The 12,479-nt window shown below is 46.0% G+C and overlaps 1 protein-coding gene across 1 annotated transcript; it reads right to left on the reverse strand.

Annotated features, from left to right (window-relative positions):
- Positions 1–2,737: 2,737 nt before the first annotated feature.
- On the reverse strand, positions 2,738–6,930 carry LOC119336022 (mixed-linked glucan synthase 2-like). Its single transcript, XM_037608064.1, has 3 exons — positions 6,773–6,930; positions 5,781–6,501; positions 2,738–4,348 (listed from the first exon to the last, which is right to left on the reverse strand). Exons 1-3 carry the CDS (start codon positions 6,928–6,930, stop codon positions 2,738–2,740), a joined length of 2,490 nt encoding a protein of 829 aa, XP_037463961.1.
- Positions 6,931–12,479: the final 5,549 nt, after the last annotated feature.

Below are 12,479 nucleotides of genomic sequence, written 5' to 3' on the forward strand. Positions count from 1 at the left end.
GGAAGGCTCAGTGCTGCAACCATCAAATAGAGATGTTGAAACCAACGATTTACCCCTAATTTCGAAGTGTGTTCAAATTTCCCCCTGTGCCGTTAGGTGCCCTTATAGAAATGTCCTTCCGTGTTGTTACCGTTTGGTCAAACGGCTTTGACCGTCGATGGGGCGTTTGCTGGACATAGTTCAAATATAAACAAAGAATAAGCATTGTGGTAGTTTGCTTTTACTTGAAAGTGAGTAACAAAGCTCCAGCAACAACAATAAGAATAAAGCCAATCATAGTTACCGGAGCAAAAGAGTACCAATTCCTTTTCTCCCAACCCAACTAAAACAATCCTTTTCTCCCAACAAATTATTTTCCTTTTCTCTTTCTTTTTGAAGAAAGTACCATTTCTTTTTGTCTCAAAGCACTGAACTGAAAAGAGCATGATAAGCACCGAGATCCAAATTATCCATGTAGTTACAAATGATAATCAGATGCAAGAGACAAATCAATAATTGTGGAAGGTACTCTTTTGACATACTCAGTTAAGCGATGGATCTTTCATCTAAAGCTACCAAAAAAACATTGGATAATGGAGCTCCCTGAAGAATATCCATGAAAAAGACTCATAAACTAATCCAAACTGGTAAGAATGTTGCATCATATTGTGGATTCCACTTGTTATTTTAACAGAAATTAGGTAAGTACATAAGCTAACTTTATCACATACTTTCGAGCACTTTGCCCTCTATGAACTGCATTGGATAACCATACATGATCAAAGAACACATAACTATTATTTAAACAGATCTACTGCTAATATTTTTATTACCAGAAAGTGTTGGGGCCTAGACTGTATGAAGTCATGTATTTGGATTTTTGCCAACTCCTTCGTGTGGATTTGCAAAATTGCCACTTTCCATATTGCCTCCGCAATACCACTGCGTAGATCATTGTTAACCTTGATTACTATGCCATTCGCAACTTTTTTATTGATTTTCATTCTATTTAATGTTAGAACGCCGGTAAAACCGTGAAAAGACCAAACTGCCTCTACACCTATTAGGTTGTAGCTGGCTCGACTGAGCCACTCTCCAAGAATACTCGGGCTGTTAACTAAGCATGGCTAGTCATAAAAGCAAGTGTAAAGTTGATCCCAAATAATAAGTGCTATACGTGTGGGACGAAGCACTCCGGCCCTTATCAAGGTCCAATTTGATTGGCTTGCCTTCATATATCCTCAAGAATATTTCAACATGATGAAAGTAACCATTCAAGCTTCTTTTTTTAGACTAAATTGATTTCTCATACATTAAGAGACATGGGTACAATGCTGAAGATGCATAACAGCAGTTTGGACTAAGTTTGTACCCTCTGTAGCTTCTCCCTACTACTACATGCACTGAAAAAGAAGAAATCAGCTTTGAATAAAACTATCACCTCAAGTTCAGTCAGCTGCGGAGCTGCAGGAGTGGTATAACCAAGGCAAGTTGGGAGGAGCCATGGCCCATGGAGAGGTGGGCGTGAGCTGGCAGGAGGCTTTGAGATGTGGGAGATGCTAGAAATATACTCAGGGAAGTTGGAGAATTACCGGGAGTCAATGGCTCGCGTCCTCCATCCTCGACCAAATAGACAACTCCGGTGACTAGACATCGCTGCTCACAAGATGGTTGGATGAGCTGCTGGGACCGCTAGTGTGGTGGCAGTGCGGTGACCTCTGTAGTCCGCACAGCATAGGCTGCAGTCCCGCTTCCGCACCCAAAAGACAGGCTACCGGGGAAAGCCATAGGCCAGAGCTGCTAGACCTAGGGGAGGGCGTAGGGCTTGGGTCATCCACCATCAAGTGGGGCAGGGCAGGCGTGTAGTTTTGCCGATCTTCCATGGAGCCCTCGGTTAGGAAGAAGAATAGAACGGAGGAGGGATGCTGATGAGATGAGTAGACGAAAATGTTGCGTCTCCGCTTTTTTTAGGACTCTTCGGTTGGGAAGAGGAACCGATGCGTCCTACATACCGATTATAATAACTCAAAAAACTAAACGACTGAGAAAAGAATGCAGAGTTCTAAAAAAATGCTGACGTGGAAGGCTGCATGTTGAGAGAATTAGGTCTAGTGAAGATCGACTATTTTTGTATTATAGATTAGACATAGAGAATTAGGAGTAGCACACAATGACCAGTTATCATGCTATGTAGAATTAATCACATATGCACTCTAACACGAGTGCAGCGTTTGTTTGGTTGACATCTACGGAGCACTTCCCTTTTTTAAAAAAATCAAAAACTATTTTTCAAAGTTTTAAAAAATCTGAAAAATATCTACATGATCATATGATTATAGTATACATGTGTGTACAATTTCAGTGGTGAAATACATGAACAAGCGAGCTACAGAAGAAAAAAAAAGGCAAAATCGGTGATTTTTCTACAATGAACATTACATACACAGGTTCACTGTTTTCAAAATCATGATTTTGTCATTTTTGTGCAGCTCACTTGTTAACTTATTTCAACGTAAATGCTATCAGAGAGGTAAATGCCATGTTAGATCAAAGAGGAATGCCACCGATTTTTGCACTATGTAAATCATATGATAATGTGGATTCTTTTTTTCACATTTTTTTAAACATTGAAATACGAATTGTGATTTATTGTTTCCAACAAAGAACAGGCTCCAGCACTAAAAGGCATTCTTGCGCAAATACTGAAATTATTGCACTACAATACAAATAAAATAAAAGATGGGCCGTACGTACGTGTCTACCCAGATGGCCTGGTTAGGAACGACATCATGTGACCATCCTGTTGGAGTGTGACATACAAGAGGCCGACGGTGCCAATGGCCATGACCAACATGACCAACAGAATGCCTGGTCTCTTCCCCCATTGCCCCATGATGCCGAGTGCAAACGGGTAGAGGAGCACGAGGGACCCCACGTTGAACACCATCCCGAGCACCGCGTGCCACGCCTGGTCCGTGAAAAAGCCCCATGTCGCTGCCTTGCCTATCGCCGCCCCGACGGCTGTGACGTTCACGGCGAGCACCGCCACGGTCGGGATCAGCAACGGCACCCACCGCACAGTGTACAGGTCGGCGAACTTCTCGCCGGAGCAAGCCTCTGTCTGCTTGGACGTGAGCCTGAAGTATATGCCCTTCCCCCTGACGAGCTTCAACGCCATGTACAGCACCGCTGTCGGGTATACGCCCGTTGCCGCGATCATGTAGAACTGCTCGTTGCGCCACCAGTCGAGCAGCGTGATCCCCGCCCATTTCACCTCGAACATGCCGATCACATGCATCATTGCTATGACAGCTACGAGGTACATGATGAACGTGCCGAACGGTCTCTGGATGTAGTACGACTGCTCGGAGAAGAGCCACATCACCGGGAAGAAGCTGTAGGCTAGGACGAACATCGTGGCGATCGGGTAGATCGACATGTTGAGGTAAGCGATGCGCTGTAGAGGGTGGAGCCGACGGCTGGCGATGAGAGCGTTGCTGTGGGAGAAGAACACCTCGAGGGAGCCGCCCGACCACCGGAGCACCTGGTAGAGGCGCTCGGTGAGGTTGATCGGTGCCGTTCCGCGGAACGCGGCTGGCTCCATGGAGCAATACATGGAACGCCACCCTTGTCGGTGGATGCGGAATCCGGTCACCACATCCTCCGTCGCGATGTTGTACACCCACCCGACGTCTCTCCCCCATGAAGTCCGGTCCTCGTAAGCGCATGTCATCAGGGTGGCCAGGTCACTCATGAGCCCCTCGTCAACCAACACCGGGGTGATAGACCGGTCTTGGATTGCACCATCCGGTATTGAGTTCAAGAATGGCGTCGAGTTACCCAACTCAGCGGCCTTACCTACCGGTTTGATGTTCTCCGCTCTATAGCGTGGTGGCTCCATGCCATAGAGCGCGACTCGACGGAACATGGTGCCGGTGCCGAGGTAGGTTGGCCCTTGGAGGCCATTAAGCGAAAGCATGGTGCCATCAAAGAAGACACGATTGTGGTTGGAGTAGCGATCTGTCGGGTCGACATCGTCGAAACGTTGTGGGAACTGGACAAAGGCCGTGTTCTGACCATCGAGAGGGTCGAGCATGAAGCACATAGGGGCGCGGAGAGCTTGTGAGTTATTGATGTAGTGGTCGCAGTCAAAGTTGATGACGAAAGGCGCATTGGAGAGTAAGGCGGAGACGCGGAGCATCACGTTCATGGCGCCTGCCTTCTTTTGGTTGTCATAACCCGGGCGCTTCTCCCGGGAAATGTATACGAGCATGGGGAGTCTTGTGTCAACGTTGCTCAAGTCAACTGGATTGTTGGTGCTCGCTGAAGATCCAAGTTGTGGTTTACAACTTGGATGATCTAGCATGACCTATCAAAAGAACATATTAGTTCCAACAATTTTCTTCATCAAATAAATTTGAGAAAAATGCTAGCCGACAGTCAACTGAATATCTATTTTATATGCTAAGGACACAATACAACAATAAAATTAGAGAGGTGTGCAACAAATATTCTTATTACCGTCTTATGATATGTACGTAGACAATTAGTACTATCGACGATGTATGCAATTCTTGTGATTGCAAAATAGAAATGATGGATTACTGATTAGCACCAACATAAGCATCCACGGAGGAGTACATATCTGGCATCACTTACATGATTCGAAGGCTTGAGGGAGTGCTTGTAATTTATTTGTTAATTTTTCTACGGAGGGTGGATCCAAATGTATATGGAAGCAACAATTATGCAAGGCCAAATTTGGAACATGTATAATCGAACTGTTCTATATAGCTCCCGCAAAAAAAAAAAAAAAACTGCTCTATATAGCCAATCAGAAAATGGCCAAGGGGTGTATCAATATAGACACACATTGGAGCATACGGCAACTAATCTACCACGTGCAAAGACTTTGTATTAGTTTGGTTGGTGTATCTGCATCAGCCAACTGTATAAACAGATTGCTGAGAAAAGATAAATGTACATCATTATATTTATCTTAAATTAATATATTTTAATTTATTAGCAACATAAACCATATGCTCATATCGAAACTAAATAACAAGGTTACACCTTTAGAGATGTATCGGTGCAGGAAAATGTTTTCTAGTATGCAATGAAATGGTAAATCGGAGTAAAAGAATATCTACATAAGATAAAACATAATACTTAATAATTTTGCAATATTAAAAGATGATGCCCTCTTTTTTACGAGGGCCGCCTTGCTAGTTCCAGAATAACAATACATTCGATCGACAATCTGATGGATCATCTCCTATTAGTAAATCACAACAATTAGATCTATTAAACCGTCTATAAACATATCATATTCGTTTGATTTACATAACTGTACCTAAAGATATCATAACTATTAGATATTCATGATTTACCTAAACATATCATAACTCATTAGATCCATAGTCGTCCCCAAACAGATCACATTTTATAAATCTACATTATCATACCTAAATGTATTTCATACGTTAAATCTGCATGATTTTCGCATCTTCATACTTGTAACTATAGCTAAATAAATCAAAATCGATTGATCTTTACAGTTATACCAAAACAGATCACACACAAGAAGTATTTCATATATGTTTTTTTTCTTTCTTTAGCAATATAAAAATTTCAAAGTTACACCTTGGAAATGTATACAAGTCTAAACATCATGCATTTTGCAATGAAGGAGATGAATGAGAAGAAAAAGATATGCATGCATGAGATTCATAAATTTAGAGGAATTCAAGAGGTGCAACTTATTACTTTGACCTGAATGAACAAACAGAAAAGGCGTTTACCTTAACAATTCCAGCATGTTGTCCTCTTCGATGGTTGTCGGCTTGCTCAATCCATGTGCCCGGCCATTGTGTCCCATCAGCCATCCAAGTGGCATGTACATCATCATCTCCTTTGTTGTAGGCATCAGATCGTCGGCGGATGGTTGTAGAAAGGGAATCTATTCTCATCTTGAACTCACCATATTCTCTGCGCACACGCCTGTGATCACTCATGAACTCTCCTGCCATACCCCCGACGTACGGCCGGGTTTTCATCCCAAAATAGTTCTCAGGGGACCTTGGCTCGACGCAATGCTTTCGGCAAAACGGGACCCACAACGCGGCAAAACTGGCAACCTGGAGCATGGCCTCGTAGTGCACCAACGTGCCACCGTCGTCGGAGAGATAGCAGGCGTACTTGTCGACAGGGTAGTCGGCGGCGAGGATAGAGAGGATGGTGTTCACCGTGTACATGACGGGTTCATCCACGGGGTCGACGGTGGTGACGAAGACATCGATTCTCGGAAGGACGGCTTCGCCGTGCCGGTCCGCCAGGGCGGCGAGGTCCGGCACGCATTTGATGGGGTTGAGCTTGGGGAGCTGGTTGAGGAGCCATGAGAAACCGAACCAGGCGTCCGCGACCATGGACGTGGCCCAGAGCCACATGCCATCGTGGTTCCTGTGCTCTACTCGCCACGCGAAGAAGGCGACGATAGCGACCAAGCGCACCAGAATCAAGAACCTGTTGTTGTTGCAAAAACGGTCGTAAGTATTCAAATTCGGAAGTGTAGGACTGGATCATACTACTCCCTCCATTTCCAATTATAGGACATTTTGGGTATTTTAATATGAACTATATACAGACTGAAATGAATGAATAAACACACTACAACCAGTCTATATACATCCGATTCAGAAAAAATTGGAATATCTTATAATAATAAGAAGATCGGAGTACTCATAAAAGGAAATAAAAAGAGCATGCATGTCAGAATGGACACGCGCAAACTGACCTGTAAGGATGCAGGATGCTTCCCTTGACCTTCATGGTCCGGAACAGCAGCGGCCGGCCGGCGCTGGCTTCAGACATGTCTCCCTCCTCCGCCGCCACCCACACATCGTCCCTGGCGCGCCTGCCCTCGGCGGCGTCGGCGGCGGTGTCCGTGGCCATTGTGTAAGCCGTGGCTATACTATGTAGGTACGAGAACCTAGCTAGACACAGCTGATGCTGATCTCCCTAGCTAGCTTGTTTGTGTCGACGAGATGCTTGCCCTGTGGGGCATTATATAGCGCTAGCTAGTCGTCGTCGTCGTAGCCATACTAAACCATCGGCCACGACTTCCGCCCGCAAGGTCAAATACTGCAACTGGATCAAGGCCGCCGCCCGTACTTGGAGTACATGTGCACCGCGGGAAGGATCGCTTTTCAGAGTTCTGGCCGATCAAATACAACCGGCCAATACTCAACAGCTAGATAAGTACTCCCTCCGTCCTGAATGTATTTTTAGTTCTAGATATATCCATTTCTACTAAAAGTAATTCAGGGCGGAGCAATTATATATTTCTGCGCATTTGCTATTTCTGAGGCAACTGGAAATAGTTCAAAAAACAAAAAAAGACAACTAGACTTCTACGCGTTACAGAGGTATGATACTAGTCTATGACACTGCCCACTATGAGAGGTCTTATATAGGATTTCATAGTATCTGTCTTTATTTTGTACTATATATGTCCCTAATGAGTACATGTCCGGTCAGTTGTGTGCCCAAACAACGGTCATGTTAGCCTGTAAATTATAATTGATAGATCCGGTAAAACTTGTCATAGTGTCACAACAAATTCACTATGAGTTGTCACAATGTCACAACTTTGTGGTAAAAAGTAAAATTCGCTCCTAATGCTCTGTACATTTGTTAATTCATGACCCTCATGTTGTCTTGTTGATTTATACTAGGTATTTGATCATTATCAATAATACAAAGGGATCCATATGAGGAAGATATATATATTGCATCTACACAATTTTCGAGGGAACTATCTAACCAAGAAAGAAACTTTGATTTGGATGTGGGCAGCCCAAGGTTCAATCGTTTAGAGCACAGGGAGGGACATGGTTTTTGAGCTTGGAGAAGAATACTAGGAGGAACTCATAAATAAACGGTCATGCCGGTAGAGGCACATTGTGTGAAGGTAATTGATTGCGGTGTCCATGGTGTGGTGCTTGATTTGAGCAATGGTAACACATTTTAGCCAGCAGCCTAGTGAAAGCAGACAGTCGCGTGTTGCTGCGTGGCCGGCTGCGCAGTAGAGCGCGCCTCGCCGCCGTGGCCGGATCCGCCCGGTAGGCGGCGCGGGTGGCGGCTGGGGTCCGGCTTCGTGCTGCTGGCGGCTGCGTTGGTTCCTCTCCGTCGGGCGTGCGGCGGTGGTGCGGCTCGGCAGGTGGCGGTCCGGCGACCTGATGGTGGTGGCCGGTGGTGCGCGTGGTGGTGGTGCTTCCTCTTGACGGCTTTCTGTGCAAGGAGGTAGGGGAGCGGCTTGGACAGGGGCGGCGGCGCCGACGGCGTGCCGGCTGCAGCGCGAAGGCGGGAATTTTACGGGCCTCGGAGATCCGGCCACGGGCCTGGTATGTTCCTGCTATTGCGTCCGGTCAGCTACCGCCTTCAACGGTGGAGGTGGGGCCCTCACATGTGCCGACGTGCTACTGCCCTAGTCCCGGCTCCACTTTTTCATTGTGCAGATCATGCTTCACGGTGCCGTGGTGAGACGGCGTGGGAGGCGTCATGACCGGGTTGGCGCAGGCTGAGGTTCTGTTTGATGGCGAGCTCTGGAGTGCCTAAGGTGGAGGTTGGGATCGGGAGAAATCCTTGTTGACTTGGCCGACACCGACGCGGTGGCACTTGTGGGTGCCACCGGACCATCCGAGAGGGCGTCGGGGCTACCCTTCCTCTCTCCTCGCCGCGTACCGGGGAAAACCTTTGGCAGCAGCGTCGTCATCGTCATGTCCCTTTTTGGAGGTGTTGATTGGTACCGGTGCTTCGGAGGCTCGGAGCTTGTTGGGCGATCTCCGATGGGTGCAACGGCCACGAGGCTTCTTCTTTTTTGTCGATCCGCCGGTGTTGGCATTTGTTTCTCTTGTATTTTCTCTTTTTTTTTGGCGTGACTGTGCTGCTTCCGTCCCAGCACCTATCGGTGAATGTCTTGGTTGGTTGCTTTGTATACAAAGCGGGGAACCCTTTTTCGGCAAACAGACACGTCGGGGTTGTCCGCCGGCCTAAAAGACCTGGACGGAGGGAGTACTAACTATCACTTTCAAGGTTTTCGCGTATTCACCAGATTAGGGTACTCACTTCGGCACGTCTGCACCGGTCAGCTTTCTACTGGGGAGTAGAGAATGCCGAGACTGGAATCCCTTCGTTTCAAATTGAAGTCCACATCTCGTCCTTGAAGGATGCCAAGGTTAACTTCGGTGATGACTTTGTTGCGTCAGCATTGGGGAACCTTCCTTCACTGCATGAAGCCCTGAAGCTTGCAGTTGACGAACATCCCAACAGTCCAAACCTTTCTATTTCTATTTCTTGCGTGGAAACAGTCCAAACCTTCAACTAATATAACTCGTTGGGTACGTCGAGTGTTTTAGTTGTACAATTTGAGTTATATGGTACCTATTTCGTGGCTCCCAATGTGTGATGTGACTTGGTCATAGATGTAGAAAGATGACCAGAAAAGAATCTTCTCAAGCTCAGTGTAGGTCTCCTATCAGAAGCTCCAACTTGAAATATAGAACTAGTCCTCCATACGCATAACCTTGGATCTACATATTAAAGAAAGGATTGCTCAGTTAGATCTAGACTAATTTCACCTGCTTTTGCATGAATTCGATGACTCGTTCAGTTTTGCCTGATTGGCTATGCAAGCTGGTCCCGTCAATTATACACAATGCATGTATACTCTCTGTCTCTGTCCAACCATGTGTGTGGTAGTTAAGATTTGTGTGCAATCAATACTAGGAAGGAGCACAATTAATGCACCCACACTCCTAGTCAAGATGGGAAGCTGTGGATGCAAAGCATTATTAATATATTCTGAAAAGAGGGAACAACCCTCAGCCTTTGCTGATGCACACAACCATATATTATTAATTATTGCAAACGCTCAACAAATTGGTTTACAAAGAGGAAAAGGTAAAAAAAGTTTAGGCCATCCACATAGGACCCGCCTCGCGACAACCTCCCCAAGCTGTACCACCAAACCTACGACGAGATATGAGCAGACAAAGGACACAATTCTTCACCACGCCTTCAAGAAGGAAACATTGTTCGCATGCCAATGTTACCTAGTGCAACCAGATGTCAGACCAAGGGTTGTGAACCCGAAACAAATCTTCGAACCAGCACCTTCAACAAGGTAACAATGCACGAGCGTTGACGCTACCCGATCAAGCCATAAGGCAAGATCCTGAGTTTTCACCCCGGGATAATGCATCCTGATGTCTACGCCATAGTCATCGCACATCATTCGACCGTCCTACTCACATAGAACTAGCCGGCCAAAGGAGAAAACACAAGAAGGGAAGACACCATCTCATCTCTTTCGATCACTATTGCATTGTGGTCTTGCCGATGGTTGTCGTGTGCACCATGGTCGCACCGCCATGACGGCTTTCACCAGCAGTGGTGGGGGAGGTGGGTTGTGTCTCACACAAACTCCCAATGCGACCGAGCCAATGTTCAGGGCATCACGCCAAATCCATCTGATCCGACAAATCTTGCAGTTGTTGAGCTACACCAACTAGCGCGCCGCTGCATCCGATCTGCACATAGGAATGCCGAATACACATTGCGAACCACTGCCAAAAAGATGCCTACAACTGGCGCTAGGTTTTCACCTATGGGCGCTGCCGAGGTCAATCTCCGATCTGGCGGCTCCTCCGCGCTGCCTCTGAGTGACCACACCACCATCATGCACATAACCAGTTATAGGCACAACCACAGAAGTCAGCTGCTCCAGTGCGCACGCCGCTAAAGAAGGTCATGCACATCACGCTGCCACGCTCTTGTCTGGGATCGTTGCCCCGACGACCACGCCGTGAAACCTACCGGGATCATCAAGTCGCTGCCACCACAGCCTACCACGCTGAACTTGTGTGACCACATGCGACCACTTGCCCAACTGAAGATGGCGCGGTGGCGACCGAGGATGGGGGACGAATGGGAGAGGAGCATGTCAAGCACCCGCAGCCCCTCCTGGCCCGCTGGCGCCGTGTTCATCCCCTGCTGCATCTACAAATGCCTGCGCTCCTTGCAAGTCAGGGCTCCGAGTGCGGAGTCGGCTCCGGTCGTTGGTGTCAAGCGGACAGGCAAGCACAGTGGCAGGTGGCCACGCCATGACCGCCGACATGGGATGGGCGTGGGGCGCACTGTCCATCGCCTCGACTACTGCTGCTGCCCAACCGCACTACGCCGCATGGAGGAGGCGAGTCCGTCGTAGGAGACGATGCTCACAAGACAAAACATTATTAGGGAAAAACCTAAAAGTTTATGCAGAGAGTATGGCTATTGGTTGAGACCGGAAAATATCCACTGATACTAGCCATCACATGCTCCTAGTTTAGAAAATTCAAGTTTGAACATTTCAAGAAGTTCTAAAAATAATCATAAATGTTCACAAGACATGTGTCTACAGCTCCTACCAACTTTGAATTGAAATTAGAAACACAAGTGCAGAAACGACAAGGACAAATTCATCGTGAATAGTGCCTTTTTTGCTTGAATTTGTGTTTTTTTTGTTTCTCAATGTGTATTACGAATTTTGATCTGAATTCTTTTAGAGGTTGTAGACATGCATATGTCTTGTGAACATTCTTGGTTTTTCTTTTTAGAATTTTCGTGATGTTAAAATTGGGATCATGGGACTAATGCTGGTTGAGACATATCCATTAGTAAATTGTCGCGAGCATTATAATCAGTCAATTATGTATCGTAAGACAGATCTTGTGGGTGTCAGCTCACAATGTAGGAGTACTAGCACGCAGGTTGTTTAGTTTGAAGCTATCTTTAATGATTGTGTACTAGGTTAGGCACTAGCAACGAGGGCTGCTTAGATAGGATGATTAGTCAATACCACTTCCAGCCAAGTCTTCCCATCTAGTAGATGGTCACTTGCTCGTACATCTTACATTAGTTTGTAGGCAACGTAACTGAAATGAGATGCTCTTTCCCTGTATGGACTAAGGGTGCATTTTTTAAAATCAGAATGCTAAATTTCAGTCGACTCTGTAGAATAGTATAACACAGATGTAAATGCGATGCTCTTTCCCTCTATGGACTAAGTCTACCACTTGCAGCCAAGTCTTCCCATCTAGTAAATGCTCACTTGCTTGTACATCTTGCATTGCAACTGAAACGAGTTGCTCTTTCCTGTATGGACTGAAGTGTAGATTTTTGTAATCAGAAAACTAGTACAAATTTGTTTACTTGGTCATCGGGAAGACCCTTTCAGCATTAATTGGTGGCGAGGGATCTAAATCATAACCACTCTAAATTTTAAAAATGGTTTATACAAAGTGAGACGAGGACCAGGTCAAGAACATACTTGCAAAGTATGTCGGTGGGTACGTAATTAACGAACTCATACTCCTGTTATTGCAGAATTTTTTTTGATGTCATTGGTACTGTCGCATTCATTTGAGCGAGAAATTAAAATTAGTAACTTCGATTATTCC

This window comes from Triticum dicoccoides, chromosome 7B, assembly GCF_002162155.2.
Source record: "Triticum dicoccoides isolate Atlit2015 ecotype Zavitan chromosome 7B, WEW_v2.0, whole genome shotgun sequence".
NCBI lineage: Eukaryota > Viridiplantae > Streptophyta > Magnoliopsida > Poales > Poaceae > Triticum > Triticum dicoccoides.